At 43.8% G+C, this 17020-nt stretch overlaps 2 protein-coding genes across 2 annotated transcripts; one reads left to right on the top strand and one right to left on the bottom strand.

The window, feature by feature from the left end:
• Positions 1–455: 455 nt before the first annotated feature.
• tctn2 (tectonic family member 2) lies at positions 456–5223 on the bottom strand. Its single transcript, XM_057032542.1, has 17 exons — positions 5045–5223; positions 4791–4904; positions 4575–4645; positions 4275–4476; positions 4103–4200; positions 3798–3994; positions 3585–3705; positions 3328–3481; positions 3008–3217; positions 2852–2926; positions 2669–2767; positions 2472–2589; positions 2286–2389; positions 2060–2207; positions 1826–1969; positions 1645–1733; positions 456–976 (listed from the first exon to the last, which is right to left on the bottom strand). The coding sequence occupies exons 1-17, from the start codon at positions 5175–5177 to the stop codon at positions 861–863; spliced, it is 2193 nt and encodes a 730-aa protein (XP_056888522.1). The 5' UTR covers positions 5178–5223; the 3' UTR covers positions 456–860.
• A 374-nt stretch (positions 5224–5597) lies between these two features.
• si:ch211-225b11.4 (thyroid adenoma-associated protein homolog) lies at positions 5598–16407 on the top strand. Its single transcript, XM_057032471.1, has 31 exons — positions 5598–5809; positions 5883–6063; positions 6145–6231; positions 6316–6343; positions 6432–6580; positions 6662–6784; positions 6876–6996; positions 7179–7324; positions 7400–7490; positions 7634–7770; positions 7887–8084; positions 8175–8892; positions 8969–9121; positions 9232–9341; positions 9416–9576; positions 9650–9780; positions 9858–10022; positions 10115–10263; positions 10355–10492; positions 10576–10680; positions 10771–10971; positions 11060–11210; positions 11292–11544; positions 11638–11874; positions 11947–12151; positions 12461–12649; positions 13338–13597; positions 13681–13836; positions 13917–14183; positions 14271–14473; positions 15145–16407. Exons 1-31 carry the CDS (start codon positions 5691–5693, stop codon positions 15390–15392), a joined length of 5580 nt encoding a protein of 1859 aa, XP_056888451.1. The 5' UTR covers positions 5598–5690; the 3' UTR covers positions 15393–16407.
• Positions 16408–17020: the final 613 nt, after the last annotated feature.

The raw sequence follows: 17020 nt of genomic DNA, 5'->3' as shown, positions 1-17020 counted from the left end.
GGGTGGGCTCAACAACCAATCAGCGTCGCGTGCAGGAGTCTGCGCACTGTGCTCCAAACCCGTGGAGTCATCTGAGGATTCTTACGACGTCCAGCCGTCGGAGACATGACGGTGTCTCCTGGATTAACTTGACTTTACTGTTTGCTACATCCCACAAATTCACTGACAAAACTCCCAACTTTATGGTATTTATGAAAGAGATGGAGCTTAATTTCTCTTTAATTTCTTATTTACACGTGATGTCACACACGCCTTCATTATGTTTCTTTTTTGGTTCTAATTTACATTGTTTTCTCTGCGATTGTTTTTTTAAAAATCTTTTTGTCTACTTAAATGAGAGTAAAGCACTCTTTAGATTTTGATTATTTGAGTCAATATGTTCTTAAAAATGAAAAAGATCTAAAGAAAAAAAGAACAACCCATTATTATAAAAATAGCTTGACATACAATGAAAAGTCATAGAAAAATATCTTTATTTTAAAAATGACAACAGACCATTTACATCCATTGAAAAACATGGGCATACATTCTAAAATATATTTGCAGCACAACACGTTTATTTGTTACTACAAATCTCACATAATTGTCCCATTAAATATTTTGCTCTACCGCTCTGCAAGTGTCCACCTTTAGTTCTCACTTTATTGTACCAAGTCAATCATCAGTACATAATTAAATCTTTATGCAACACATCTGCATTTAAAACCCTCCTAATTGAAATTTTAATTTTATGGAGCTACAAAAAATAATAATTTACTTATATGTTGTGCAACTGGGGGCTGCTGGTGTGTTACAGAAACAGGATGAAAATCCAGGGCCACACGATAACAGCCATATCAAAATGTAACTTTCAGGGACTTTTAAAAAGAGTTCCACGCCTGACGAATCTGTCTCCAAGGTGTCCCAAGAACGGAAGCAATGATAAAAAGGAAAACCAAAATAAGACCTTTGGCCAAAGACTGCGAAAATGGCTCACCTGAGAAGATCAAGAATACAATCATCAATAACAGAGTTTTGTTACTTCAGTTGCACTGTGTATTGCAGTTACAGCATCAGTGCTGTCTAAAGAATGAAAACCGCCATGTTGTTTCAACAGCAAATGCAGTGTCACCCATTTAAGGGTGGACAGGCAGGTTGTTCTTGAAATGAGGCATGGACTTGTCCTAGTTCCGTCAATAAAACCCAGCTGAGGTGCCTGTTTCAGTGTGTCTGTTTAAATGTGTTCTTATCAGTAGAACCAATGCTGGACCATTAGAACTCTTTTCAAAAATGGAACTCAAATTAAATAGTAATAAATAATGAAAGAATCAGCTTTTGTCTAAATAGTATTTCGAAGGATTAAAATTCAACGCTATACAAACACTGGGGCTGCAACATTTTTCTGTAATTCATTCAACAACAATAGATGTGGAAAGATACTTGTGCAACTGCACAATGCATGTGGAGGAAGTGGACTTGAGATATGAAAATAGGGAACTTAGTGAAACAGCAACAAGGATTCTTGAGAGGTAAAAAGAGAATTATAATTATCTTAAAGTCAAATGCAGCATTTCAATTCAGCATGTTGCAGCATTTAAGTTGTAATTAACTAAATATACTCGAGGAAACACTGAAAGAGCAGACAGATAAGAAATCAATTCCCACCTGTGTAATATCTGGTCAGAGGGAAGCCGAGTTCAGGCCAACACACATCATTCCTGTCACAGTCGTACTCTGTGAAGGTGATCTGGAACCTGTGGGAAAGGGTGGAATCAGTCTGGTTGTTTGGACGGATGGGTCACCTAACTGTCCTTCTAGTGCCAACACTGCTGATAACAAAGTGCACCTGGTTTTGGGAGGTCCTGTGTCGACAGGAACGTCCATAAAGGTCACTGAAGACGTGACAGGAAACAAATGGGTCTTCAGCGGGTACTCACACGGAGCGATATCACTCCCTCTACAATCCAGTGTCCACGCTGACGGGCTGTAGCTAAAAATAACAACACAACATTCTTGAAACTGACCTATCAACACTGGTGCAACTACACTGCGCAGTGAACGATGAAAAGCTGGTTTCCACCTGATGTGCAATGCAATGATGTCTCTTTGAGGAACAGCGTTTACAAAGCCCGTGATACGACTCCAAATCTGGATATGCTGATGGGATGGAATCCCATTGCACGAGCCCGCTGTGTCTTCTGCATCCGTACTTGAGTTCGACGCCATAACTGGAATTAAAATGTAGTGTTCGGAACAAAGTTGGAGGGGGAAATTCACACAATCGTAAAAAAAAGAAAAGTGCTTACAACTTATGTCGGCCCAGTCTGTCATTGATTGGGCATCAGGTCTTCCATTTTTTGCCACAAGTGTGGCATCTAGCAAAGCTTCCTGCATAGATCTAACGGATTCTCTAAAGGAGTAAAAAAAAAAGACATCAGCAGAATTAGACATGCATTTTACTCAGATACACGTGCTCGTGTTGGGCTGCTGACCTGAGGAGATTACACTGAGTCAGATTCTGCAGGCTGACAGGTAGAAGGCATCCTGAAGTCTTATTAAAGCCAAATAAAACTGGATCCTTGTCAGCAGAGGAGCACATTCCATCACTCACTGAAGTATATGAAGCACACACAATACTCATCTTTCAGCTACAAATGACACAGTATTAACCACTGATTCAATATAGTACCTGGTTTCCAAAGATTGATGGAGTTCCTCTGTATAATGGTTGTATTCGCTGTGTCATTATTTTCATTTCCAGCAATAACAGGCCTTCCCACTTGATATCCTGTCATTTGAAATAAATGTGTCACCCACTACAGATTCCAGAACAAATCTTAAAATAACCAAAAACAACCTGAACTCATCTCACCTGGATTCCCTGAGTTGGGTTCACTGGTGACTTGCCCATTTAGAAATGCAGCCGAGTACCTTGTAGTTAACACCACTGTCCAGGAAACAGAGCAGTGTAAGACTGTAAGAATGATGATGATAATACAAATAATAGCCAAGTGTTACAGGGACCAACCATTGTTAAAGATACTGATGGTCCCAACAGTGCGCGTAAGAATCACACTTGTGATTCCATTTTCATCCCAGTACAGTTTGTAATCCAATGATAAAGTCACATTCTCACATAGCCTGTCACCATCAATTTGCACAGCGTTGGAAGTTTTGCTTGAAATGAATTCACTCAGGTCGGGAGCCACTTCATCAATAACATCCACCATAACATCACCTGGAATATGAGGCAAACCAAAACGACACATGATGTTGTTTGGCGTGCCAAGACAGAACAATTGCTTAAGTATTTGTGTGGTTTGGTAGGATAAAGTTGGAAGGCTGTACCTCCTTGTCCATTTTTTAATTTAATTCTTAAATCATTTGATGCCGTCTGCAATGGGAATCCAGTAGGGCAGGAGTGTAGTAAAGTTGCACACCTGACTTTAAAATCTTTCAAAAATGCTACCTGAGCACCGTTAACACACTTGCCCAGCACAATCTGTGGAACAGATAAATTTAGGTTATTAGGTGTCATTCACAAAGTGCCTGTACAATGTTCATCTCGGACAGAATGTGTTCAATAAAGTATGCACACGCACTACCTGGGGAATGGTGAAGTACTGGTTATTTGATGTGTACATGGGACTCCCTTGAACATACATATTAACGGGCAGCAAATCTGAAAAAACAGGTCTTTGGAAGGATGGTGCAGACTTCGGTGTGCTAGATCAAACAGGACAAATTATATGATGAAACCAGGACAAACACACATTATTGTAAATACTTTAAAAACACTGTATCCTTAAACATCTTACATTGTGTCTCCTTGATAAAAGAACCCAAGAAATGGGTTGTTCTCAGGCGGCGAAGTGACGCATAAAAATGGAAACCAATCTGGAGAGTTTTCAGACTGTGCGGAACATTGATAATCGGCAGCAGGAGAGACTTGTCCCCCAAAAGGCCCTGAGAGACATTGGAATGCAAACAGCCTCAATTCCTCCACAGAGCAGTCCTGTTCAGGGCGAGAGGCCGTCAAGTAAATCATCACTGAAAGCGTAAAAGTAAACCCATGTGCCTTCATTTTAATGTTTTTCCTGTTTAACCATCATAATGTCAATACCTTGTCACAGCAGCAGCGGACATCACATGCTTGAAATGTGAGATCACAGGGACAAGAGCCAAACGTCTCATACAAATTGGGAATGGTTGTTTTATTATCTGAAATTGACAGATTAGCATTTTTTAGAATCATGCAACATCTTCTGATTACAATAAGATTTAATATGAATTACCTGATCCATCATTAACAGGAAGCAACTGGGTATATATCTTCGCTTGGATCAGGGCTGAAGTCGTTGGTGCGTCGCCCATACAGGCAGACAACTGAAGGGTTTCCAGCACACACAGAGGCTTTGGACAGCAGTCTGTGTCTGTCTCATTTTCACTACATAATCGTAAACTCCTGTTCAGTCTCAGATGAACACTAGTTGCAGTCTGGGACAGCAAAGCACAGAAACACCAATTATACATGTACAGAATTAGTCTAATTAATAATTGGTTGAAAGTAACAGTCCCAAACCAATATATTTTACCTTTCCTACAGGTACTTTTGTAAGAACCCACTGAGTTTTCTCTGGCGCACATGATGGATAATCAACGCTTCCTGCAAAACAATCAGTAACAAACAGGTAATAAAAGTGTGTGTGTGTGTGTGTGTGTGTGTGTGTGTGTGTGGGGGGGGGGGGGGGTGCATTCTATTGTTCTGCTACAACATGCTGTGGAATTTTTTAGGATCTTTCTTTCTTTACCCGTTCTATTAGATGGGGAAACTGTCCTCAGGTTCAAATAAATGTTGGTTGTATTTCCGAGTAAAAGTGCAGTAGCAGATGGTCCAGTAGTGCTCAGATATGTCGGCTGGAAAACTGAAACAACAACATTTCTGTTTATTGAGTTACCTTTTCAGTAAAAGGGTGTCATATGAAGTAAGTGCGACGCCTGTTTTGTTTTGTACACTAGCATTAGCTAGCTTTGGTAAAATAGCTTCAAAACAGTAGTTTCTTACCGATACCGTGAGCCAAGGAAACAAAAATGAAAATAGATGTGAAGTGATGGAATATCGACGCTAACGACACATCAAACGCGTTGGCCATTTGGTTCACGTTGATGAGGCGCATTAGTAAACTGAGGGGTGGCATAGCAACAGGGAACGAATCACAGGCTGCCTTCCTTCTTCTCAGGAAAAAGATATCCACTATTATTTAGTAGCGCCCCGTGTGACGACGAACTGTAGATGCTCGGCTGGTCTGTGTGGCCATTGATCGGGGGTGCGGGGTCGAGTCTTTGAAAACTACATCAAACACTACGCGCTATAAAGTGCTTTGAAGAGGCTTTTAAGACGAGTGGGCAAAGTAAAAATGGAATTTCATAGAATTCCTCGTTGATCGTGAAATCCTTCTTTTTTTTTAAGAAAAATGATTTTAATTATCAATACAACAAATTCAATGAAAAGTTTAGCCGTGATTGAATTGGAACGGCGCATATAAAATGTAGCGTCTCCGCCTCTAGGTGGCAGCATAGCGGTGTCGTATGATGACCCTCCAATTTTCGTAGAGTAAGAGTAAGATCACGTGACATGTCCGGCAGCGCATGGTTGCAGTGTGTATCTGTCAACTCCATTGGGTCTTCAGAGCCCATGTAGCAGAATTACAATGAATGTGTTGCCGTTTGAAGACCTGGTGACAAGTTTTGAAAACTGTCAGATCAGTGACGGTCAAAATGCCGGAGAGGCGCTCAGTCTGTTTATCAATAAACTGTCGGAATCTTACAGGTTTGTACTTGGAGCCCATGCATTTATTCACTCTTACTTACATTTGAATGAGGTTTGCATGGTTGATGAACAGGAATCATGTGAAAAGAAGCAAAGAACGCTGCCTGGAGGAGGCCTTTCACCTGCTCAAACAAATACCAGAGGCAGTACTTCGTGGTTTAGAGGAGAGACAACTGCTGCTTCTGGTTCGCCTGCTTCTCTCCCTACAACTGCAGGCGGTCAGCATCTCTACAGCCTGTCGTAAAGTGGACCAGGTCAAGACTCTGGATTACGTCTCCTCTGGATAAGTCTGAGGACAAGAGTGGAATTTCATTGCAGCTTATTGTCTTTGACAGATGGTGCAGCATTTGTCAAAGTTGGACTACGAGTTGGTTTTAAGGGAAACTCGTCAATGTTTACTCTACATTGTTCATACTGACCAGGTACAGCACGGAGCGTTCTCTTCCTGTTTTTTTCCTTACTCAGTATTTGTATTTTTGATAACTTTCTGCATGTTTTGTTTTCAGGTCTTGTCCTGTGAGGATCTGCAAAAAGGTTGCTGCCACCTAATGATCATAAATAGCAACTCATTTTATATATAAGCTTTAATTGAATGTAGTGGTGCATTTATTGTCTTTTTCAGTCTGTATGTTCTTGGAAGACAGTGCTATTGGTCTCCAAGTATGGCAAGAATTACATCTGTCCTTGGTGAATAAAGTCTCAGAGTTATTTTCCACTGTATTGCAACAAGGATCCTTCAGAGATGGACCACTGTGTTATGCTGCTGTAAAGGTATCTGAAGAGCAGAAATGAGCTCAGTTTAGGACTTGCTCATTTCATATGACTGTTGATGCAATCTGCATTTCTTTGCAGGTGTGTTTGCAAATGTTTCAGCTGTTGTCTAATGAAATAGCTGCTCTTGTTTGGGACAAGGAACACGCGGGTCCAACATTGCAGACCATCCTGCAGGCTCTTATAGGAATAATACTGGGAAAGGTGTTTTAATTGCACATTATTCCATTAGTAGAGATCTTATTAGATTTTCAATACCATTTGCCTAATTAGATCCTTGTGTTTGATCTCACAGAGCTGCCACAGGGACACTCGTCTTCTGGCAGGTACTGCTGTGGCCATGCTGATCAACAGAGCACCAGAGAGTCAAGCTGGAGGAGCTGCTGCATGGAGTCTCTTGCAGGTCATCCACTTAGGTACACAACTACCAACACTAAAAAAAGGCATCACATTTTAGAGTTTTGTGATCGTACCGATCAGAATATAACTAGATTTAATCTTTTTGTTTTCAAATGTTATCATGGTCTCATTTCCAGAAATCTTACACTTGTTAATTCTTTAAAATGGCTGATTTATCTTTATTTTTTCCATCCTTCAGAACCATGGCTACTGTCCATTGGTAATCTTCAGGTACAGTGCAACCCTACAGGTGAGGATGTGGTGGACACTTTAGCTGTGAGCAGAGGCCTCCTGACCTGCTGCCAGCCTCATATCCTGCTAAGCCCTCATATGGATGGCAAACAGGTTGGTTCAATTCAGGGCTTCAAACATGTTTTGTCCCTGTTGTGCGTTTTGTAAACGCCGCTTCATTCATTTCAGATTCATTCATGTTTACTACTAGAGGGTTTGTTTCCTCTCATTTATACTCTGTGTCAGAAGAAGATGGATTGTCTTTACTTGGCCTTTGAGGGTGCGTAACAGGTTTTACCATACCATACATACATTCATGATAAGACTAGAAGGTGGAAGCTTGAGTAAACAGCAGTCATTTAAAATACTTTTTAGTAAAATTTAAAAGATATTTCATCCAATGCTGTTGAAACGTTTTTGCAGTACTGACACTGTGGCTGAAGAGAGTGAAAGAATGTCTGACTGATATCTGGAGCAGGAGAGGAGTTCGCCTTCTGTCAGAGGACAGCATCCTGCTTCAGCAGCTCACCCACATCATCTGGACCAATGCAGAATGCCCAGTAATGGCTTTTTTCATTTATAGTTAATTAACCAAGAATTACTATTTTTTCCTTAGTCGTAAATAGCTTGCTGCTTTGTGGTTGTTTATTGATGAGTGTGTTTGGTGCTCTGGCAGGTGGAAGGCGTTTCAGAATCTGTGCGTGCCATCTTCGGTCTGCTGCTGGAACTCTATGAGATGGACTGCAAACACTCCTGTGACACAAAAAAGTCTCTTTATTTTACTTTGCTTAAGCGGATAATTAAACAGCCTTGGGAAGCCAAAGCCAAATATCAGCGCCTTTGTGCCTTGCTGCCATACCTGGGCCCTGACGTGGTGAGGATTAACATTCATGACATTGTTATATCTGTTATTATACAGTCAGACACCTGTGTTGACTATTGCATGATTTTTGTAATCAATCAGGTACTGGATCGGTGTGCAGAAATACCCAATCATCTTCTCAAGTGCCTGTCGATCAATCACCTGGCACCATGTGGGTCAGAGCTTTACAAGTGTCTGATCCAGCAGGAGAGGCGAGAACTCTTACAAAAGGCTTCCTTTACTGAGGTGGAACTGGCCGATCGCTGGTCGAGGCGTTGGCGGCCGTTCCTTCATGAGGCGCTCACCTCTGATGTGACTCTACTTCAGAACAACAGCTCAGCACTTTTGCTTCCCTGTACATTTCAACTCTTCCCATCGGCTGTGGATCAACTGCTGGATTCTCTTGACCCATTTGCTCCAGGCCACCTGCACGCCTGGGCCTGCATCGTAAGCTCCTATCGCGCCACGACCGGCGGCTCTCCCTGGTCTCTGCAGGGAAGCTCCACCCTGGAAACGCTGCAGCTTGCTTTAGAATCTGCAGATGACAAAGTCCGTCTCGCTGCTCTCAACATCCTCTGCTGCAGCCTGAAGACCAAAGACACTCCAACCACACAGGAGATGTCTATAATGAGGACGTTTATCACTCAGAACCTAAACAGTGAGTCTTCGCCGTTTCGCCAACATCTGCAGGCTGGATTGAAGAAGTTTCTGGTTCGTATAAGAGACGGATGTCTGGCCCGTGTCCGAGGACAGAAAAGCAAAAAGAAAAAAGAATCTGTCCAGTTTGAGCCGAGTCAGGACGTTCTGGAACAGGGAATAGGTGAGCAACACAGAAACAAAATCCAGCACGCTTTTAAAGTTTATGTCCTCATCCAAATCTCTTTCGTAATGCACAGGCTTTGTGGAATGGTTGGGTCAGCTGCCATACTGTTACCTGGCCCCTGGACACAGTTATCAGAGGAAAAAGACGGCATTACTGCTGCTGTCCGCAGTGCTAGAGACCTGCACGGACTCCTGGAGCCCAGACAAAAAGAAGGGGCAGCCTCCAGGTCAGCTACTATGTTGTTAAAACTCACAGTATAACTTGGTGTGTACTTCCTGTCTGTTCCATCTTGTTTTGGCTTGAAGCTTGAGTGAGCTTTATGACTAATTTCTCCAGCAAATATAGCGGCTCTTATTAATTATGCAAAACAGAAGGGAAAATGGGATTTCTTCTGCAGAGGAAAACAGCTCATCCTGATCACCTGCTTAGAGGATTCTACAAATGAGGTGCTTCATCATCACATACTGAAGTTAAAACTAAAGATTGTAGTCAAAGGTGGAATGTTTGTTTTAATCTACAGATTCGAGAGCTTTCTGCTTGGTTGCTGTTGAAATTTTTCCAATCCAGTTTTCCCGATGATATCACCGTGGAACTGCACGTGCGATCCAAGCAGCTCCTCTGCAGTCCTCGAGTGCAGGAGGCTCAGATGGGAGCCCTGATGATGAAGGTCCTCCTTCAGAAGTAAGCATATCCTCATGCATCTCACAAGTCCAAATGATAGAAAAGAACATCTCAGTTCTTGTTCTACCTACAGATCACGCGACCAAACTGGAAAGAATTCCGAGATCTCCAACATGGTTGGTTTTTTGGTGAGAGAGCTGAAGGAGCATTATCTAACAGCCAGAGCTGACATGATGCTCGCTGCTAGAACAAAGCCAATACACGGTGAGGCTTAAGCTCAGCAGAAATAATGTTTAGCTATAGAGTATGACGTCTAACAAGTGTGTTGACATGTGTCCCAGGTGTCCTCCTGGCCCTTCAGAGGTGCTTGTCGGAGTCACCTGGAAGCGTTTGTGTCAGTCTTGGCCACTGTGTGAGCGCTGAGCTGCTAAAGCTCCTGGAAGATATCTCTCTGCTGCTGCTGGGGGTTCTGTATGGAGACGTGGATGCATGTCTGACTGAAATGGGTACAGAAGTAATGAACAGATACTGATTAAGTACCTTTAAACCCACCTGTAAAATGTATCCATGGCTCCACTTGGGGAAATCTCCGCTGTAGATGCCCCGCCTTCTTTTTGTGACATGGGAAACGCCATCAAGACCCTTATAGTCCAAGCGTCTGGAGGAGGACAGAGGGATGAGGAGGAGTGCGTCCTGCTGTCTGAAGAGCACAGCCTCGTTCTCACCTGCTGCTGGGTCTCCCTCAAGGTCAAAAAGAATTCATCGTTGAAGGGAGGGCGATGATTTGGGTTGGAGTTACGTTTAGCAGTAATATTGGTAATGTTTTTGTTTTCTTTAGGAAATTGGAATCTTTTTAGGTTCTCTGGTAGAAACGATGCTCAGTGAATCCAAATCAAGCAAGTGTTGTCTAACAAAAGAGGATTTATGGAGAGCATCCCAAATATTCCAGAATATCCTTCTTAAATGTCGCCACTGGGTGAGTTCTGCCAATGGGGAATAACCATAACAGAGGCGTAGCAAAGGGACAATTTCTGATGGAAAATCATTCTTTTTCCCCAGGGGGCAGTGGAGGGGTGCTGTATGGGCTTCACCAAATTCTGTGTCACTCTACTGAGCAGCGGTGATGCAGAGATTAGGGATATCCCTGCAGTCATGCTGGAAGAAGTGAGTGATGCTTCGCACTGGTGTAGACTTTCTTTTCATAAACTGATCATGAGACTGCTGGTTTACAGCTGATGGTCTGTCTCTCGATAGGGATTAAAAGTTGTGCAGTCACCCCGTTTCACATCCGTGACCCGACGGGCTGCAGGCTTGCCAATGCTCATCCTTTGTATTTGTTCAGCTGGTGAGACCAGTAAAACCAGATCACTGTTGTGCCAGAGTATGCGGACATTACTGGAAACGGCTAAAGCTCCTCTGTCTGACAACTGGGACCAAACGCTCGATCTGCCACAGGTTCTGCCTCACAGTCACACCAGAGAATCGATATCACCCTTTAACCACGGGCACAGATGCGGTCACACGCTTATCCTTGCTTTTACAGGTGTGTGCGGTTCACACCATGCAAGCCCTGGTCCGTGGTTCAGGTCTGGGAGTTGCTGTGCTTCAGTTTGCTCCTGATGTAGCCATCCTGTCGCTCACTCTGCTCAGTTCTCCCTGCTGGGCCATGAGAAATGCAGCTCTGCAGCTCTTCAGTAAGACCACAGCACATCATTGTATTTGTAATGAGGAGAATTCACCCAGCATGGGTGTTTCTCACTTGTGTGTGCTCCCAGGTTCACTGTGCACACGTATGCTTGGCCAACGGCCCAGCAGTGAGGAGGATGGCCATCACCAACATGGCATGTCTCCCCTTGCCTTCTTCTATCACTACCCTGGTCTTCAGCTCTTCCTTCTGACTGAGCTGAGCGGAGCAGCACAAGAACTCCAGGGTCCATCGAATGAGGCCAAGTTACACCTTCACCCTTCACTCTTCCCCATCCTCACGCTCTTAGCTCAGCTACAGCCTGGCGTGCAAGACACAACAGAGTAAATGTTTTGTTTCATTACAAATTTGCTACTGAGATTATTTGTACAAAGTGGTGGAAAAGAATTTAATCTACTCTCATGTGCTCTTGCCAGAACATTATCTTCCTTCCTGCCTCCTCTGCTCCAGCTATCTGCCAGTCCAATATATAGTGTAAGAGTGATGGCATCAAAAGCTTTGGTTGCCATGGCTCCCCCATCAGAGTACATGAGCATCCTCTCCTCCCTGATAGCTCAGCTGCCCAGTTCACAGGAGCCCTTTTCTCACAACCAGCTCCACGGGCAGCTGCTGCAGATCAGAGCTGTTCTAGAAAGAGCCCTCTGCTCCTTCAGGTGAGACTTAACTTTCATTCCTTCATTGGAAACTATCAGACTTTCAACCCCTCCCTGTGTTTCCACTCCCAGTGCCCCATCAAGTGATATGAACGAGCTGTTAAGCAGGATGGATGCCTCGTTGTGGCTGGTGACTGAGGATCAACACTGCCCCCTAGTGAGAGCGGCTTACCTCGGGATTGCGGACACCCTAAGAAAATTCCTCTGCGAGACGTACCTGTCAAAACTCAATAAAATCCTCATGCGTGACCTCCAAAAGCCTCAAAAAGAGCTTCAGGTGTGTCACAAACGCATTGATACAGCATTGTTTCAGAAAATAGAGAAAAATCACTATCATTGATAAATATAGATAGATAAACTTTTGGCAAAACACAGTGTGCATCTAGTTGACAGTTTAACCAAGGTTGGGTTATATGATATTATTATTAAATATGATGTTTGAACATACTCTAAGTGAAGATTGTAAGTCAGTAACCTGTGAAGGGTGACTCGGATCTTGGGAACCTAAAATGAGGTGCTACATACATGAAAAATGTTTAAAAGTTTTAACTCTCAAAACTTAATGTTGGGTCTGTCATCTCCACAGATCGGACTGTCATCCTTCTACAAACAAGCCGTCCACTTTCTGTGTGCAGATTCAATGTGGGCCTGTCAGATCTGGAGCAACTTCTCTGCTATGTGCGCTGATCTACAGCTGTTGTTGGTCATGTGGGTGATTGATGGGCAGGTTCCACCACAGCACAGTTTGAAAGAGCTGATCCAAAGGGTATTGGAGGTGAGGAATGGGTTTAAGCTCAAGCCTTGAAAAAACCTGTGTAACAAGCTTTAGTTCAGTGACATTCACAAGCACAATGAGAGGAAATGGAGGAAGTTAAGATAGATTTGGATACAATTCCAACTCGGGCTGCAATCTGGATTGACATTTTTTATGCTTACTGGCATTAGAAAGGGTGTGTCTATAAACTATTGTATTCCGTCATTAGGAGGAACTATGCACACCTTAGCCACGTCTGCCCTTTTATTATTCACTGCTGTGGAGGCCACGAAGTTAATGCTCCACCCTGTTATTATTATTATCTAGAATAATCAGAAGTTCCCTTACATCCTCTTAGTATGTAATTGATTCTTAGATGTTTAATAATAGTAGCTAACCCAGCTCTTGTGCATTCCCTCTCTTTCTTTTTACATTACTTTTATTATAAATCTGGCCATGTTTCAGGGAAACACACCAGCAGCTGATGAAAAAATCAGTGAGTTTTGAAAATCACCTAAATGTCAAGATCTGATAGATTGTAAATGGGACTATTAATTAGTCACAAAATTCTATATTTGTGTAGTGATTTTATGTTTATGTACCTTGGTGTTGCCATGATTAAATTCAGGTTATTCCAGTTTGGCATGAAAATCACATCAGTCACTCAGAAGCAGCTTAAAAGGACCTAATGATGATCTGTTATACCCAGTGTAACCTGAGGGAGGCGATACTGAGCCACAGTGTAGAGTACAGGAAGACCTACCTGGCAGCCTTGGCAACAGTGTTGTTCAGAGGAGAGTCTTCCGTATGGCAGCCTTTACATTGGACCGCCCCACGCGATGAGCCCGTTCTGCCCGACTGTGTGAATCTGTTGTTGGGGGACCTCGAGGATCAGAGATGTGGCTCAGAGTTTCTTTCTGAGGCTCTTTGTGCAGCAAGTCTGCTGCTTTCTCAATGGCCAGACTCCAGGTTGGGGTTATCTCACATCAGTACACTGTCCTGTTTTCAATCATTCCCATCTCTGACTTTATTCTGATTCCTGTTCTGGTCAGTCTACGTGCACCGGTGTTGGAGCGCTGGTGTAGCATCTTGGAGAACCACAGGTCCCCAGAAAGTCCTGAAGTGCTGAGAATGTCGTGTGCTGAAGCCCTGTGTGTGGCTGGAGTTTCACTGGGCCTGAGAGAACATTGCAGGCCCTTCTTGAGCAGGTGAGACAAAGTGAACCAAGTCGAGCATGACATGCTGATGGGCAGATCATTTTAAAAATCGAATCATCTTGTTGGTGCAGGTTGATCGGCACTGGCCTTTGGTTGCTGCAGGACCAAAGCCACCAGGTAAGGATGAAAACAGCCCAATTTGCCTCAATGTTGCATCACACCAGAAGAGGAAGAAGCTGTAAGAGCATCTACGTGATGCAAGTCAACAAGGCTCTGCAAGTGTTATTAGACCTGCTGCTGGAGGAATGTTGGGAGGAGCCCGGAACACTGGAGGTGCTGCTCAGTAACCTCCCTCAGGTGGACCTCCGCACTGTGGCGCAAGGGGCTTCACACACAGGGTAACTAACCCTAAACCTCACTCAATAAGCACTCTAGAGCGAGCAGAGGAACATTCCTGAATAGTTTTCACCACTCATTCCTTCCAGGTGTGCCAGTCTGTATGAGCAGGATGAGCCCAACGTGTTTTCGGAGCCATCCGTGATGTGCGTGCACATGCTGCCGTACCTGCTGCAGATGGCCGAAAAATACTCCGAATCTTCATCTCTGGGATGCGGCCTGAGCATGTGGGTAGAAGAGAATGCTGCACAGGTGCTGAACAACCTTAGAGTCTGCAAGGAACTCCTGCCAGGTAACAGCAATCATTAAATAAAAAGGCACGGGGTCAAAACAAAACTTTAAATATAGACGGAGTCTCAACTTTAAAGCTGATCAACTGAAGCAGGAAAGAGCTTTCAAGTTGATTGGGAGGATTTCCCTTCACCATATTGTATTTCCTGATGTAGGACATCACTGGCGAGTTACGCGCCTCCAGGATTTGCTTTAGTTGTGTCTGCTCGTCGGTAAAATTGGGCTAAATAAAAAATATCATCAAAACTTGGTGGAGGGTTGGGGGACTTGAAAGATCAAATTTGAGTTTAGATAAAGAGGCAGATTTTGGATTTCATTAAAGAGGACTCGCAAGGCTTTGGCGGAGGTATGAGTGTCATTCTGGTTGGACTTGGCCCACCACTGATATCCACTCAGGAGCTCTCTTATAGAAAGCCACAGCTGTTTTATATTTTTGTCTTGAAATGCAACAATTTGCGGGAGACAGTTTAACTTAGCATGTTTCAAAAAAAGGAATTAACCATAGAGGAACGACAGCAACCGTTCCAGACCAGCCTTACTTACCTCTGCTGTAAGCTGCCTACATAATGCAATTCCATTAAATCATGTAGTTTCTGCTGGTTTGATCAGGTTCATAACTGTTCTGAGGCTACAGGTGCCTTCATATGTGATTATGTTTTATTATTCCTCCAGCTGATAGCCTGACCTCAGCCTGGTTGGCTCTCCTCCTGGACCCAAGACTTCACAGCAGCCTGTGCAGCCTGTTCGCGCAGGCAGTTTTTGTCATCAAACTGTTGGAAAAGCACACGGTTCAACACCTCTGTGATCCTTTAGCCCTGAAAACAAGTTTACAGGAAGTTCACAGTCTTCTCAGCGATAACGGCATCCACTTTCCCTCTGCTTTGACTGCTGCTGTTGCTGGAGTTGCCCTCGTGAAGTAACATCACATTCTTTTTTTGGAAATCCAAGGCCACACAAGCCCTAATGACCCCGGTGCCATCCGAACGCACTGTCTGGAATATCTGAAGCTGCAGTTCTACAGCATTTCTACAGCCAAGTCACGTGAGAGCTGCTGTTTTCCAGAGTTATTGCACGTGTACAGACAAGACACACCTAATATATCCGTGCAGCAGGGCGGTGGGACAGTTGTAAGCGGAGCCACATTCAGCAGGCTCCGATTATGACTCGGCAGCAACCGTTGCTGAGCTCGGTTGCAGTGATGTAATGCAACAGCGTCTGGGGAAAAAATAGCTGCCTGGTGCCCAGTGGGGGAATATAGTGTATGTTTTAATGCTCCATTAGAGTCCCTCTGCCTTGATAAGTGTCCATTTTTCAGGCCGCATGAGGGCTGAAGATGAGTGAGTCGATGTGGTAGAAAGCCATCAGTTGCTTGGCAACCAGTGTGGCGCTGCATCACTGTTACACCAACTGACCACTCACTGAGTTTGTTTAACCTTAAACCTTTTCAGAGGTTCAGAACAGTCAGTTTTTCAGGATTGCTTACTAACCTGTAACAAATTTTATTCCCATGTTTTTGTGAGATCCTCATGAGGGTCTAGATTATGCGACAGCTGTGATATTGATCTGGTATTAAGGATTAAGACCTTCTTATGCAACAGGGTTCACCTGCTGCACAGAGGGAGAGTCTTTAGAACATGACGTAAAAAACAACCCCACAACCTGCCGTGTTTGAAGAACTGTGTCAGATGTGCAGGCGACTCATAGGTTTGGTCTTCATCAGGGGTGAGAAATGTTTAGAGAAGGGGGAAATATTCACTGTAAAACTTTTTTAATCTGAAATATGTGCAGTATGGCGCCTTGTGCCTCACGTTTTAACCTGCAGGACAAAAGTTGATAAATGTTTTTAAAAGCAAAGTTGGAAATTTCTGGATCCTAAAGTGTTTTTCAAAATGGAAACTGACTATCTGTTGTAATAAAAGCTTTTGCTGCTACTAAGAGGGCTGAGAGTCTGTCTGTGTGCCAGCATCCTGTTCATGAAATGTTAAACCATAGCAACAAGGGAGTGTGTGTGCGTGTGTAAGTGTGTGCGTGCGTGTGTGTGTGTGCGCATGTGGCTGTATGTGTTTGTACTTGTCCACACCACATATTGAGTACCCAAATATGCATTCTACTAACAAAGTGAGGCCATTTTTCCTGGTCTTCACAACTTCAAAAGACGGTTTGAGGGTTATGACATGGTTTTAGGGTTGAGGTTAGACTTGGCTTTGGTTGAGGGTCGGGGGTTAGTTGGGATGGTGAGGGTAGGACGCTGGGAAATGTTTTGTGTCTGTGAAAGAGATGGACAGACCGAGAGATAGATGGTTGATACAGGCTTCTGTAAACCACAATGGACTGACTCCCAACTGCTCAACCATAATACCCCCACTGGGGTAGAGTGGGGTGGAACGTGCTGGACAGATGCAGACTGTTTACTCTGCTGATTGGGGAACTGGGGGGATGATGAACACACTGGCTCAGTCGCTGGCTGCCCTCCTGACCTTTGACCTCTAACGCTGACAGCCAACAATGACGCAGGGCCTCTGTTTTTCAGCGTCCCGCTGCTCGCGGG

This window comes from Takifugu flavidus, chromosome 5 (genome assembly GCF_003711565.1).
Source record: "Takifugu flavidus isolate HTHZ2018 chromosome 5, ASM371156v2, whole genome shotgun sequence".
NCBI lineage: Eukaryota > Metazoa > Chordata > Actinopteri > Tetraodontiformes > Tetraodontidae > Takifugu > Takifugu flavidus.
Note: the sequence above shows the minus strand (reverse complement) of the source record. Positions and strands in the feature narration are given on the sequence as shown.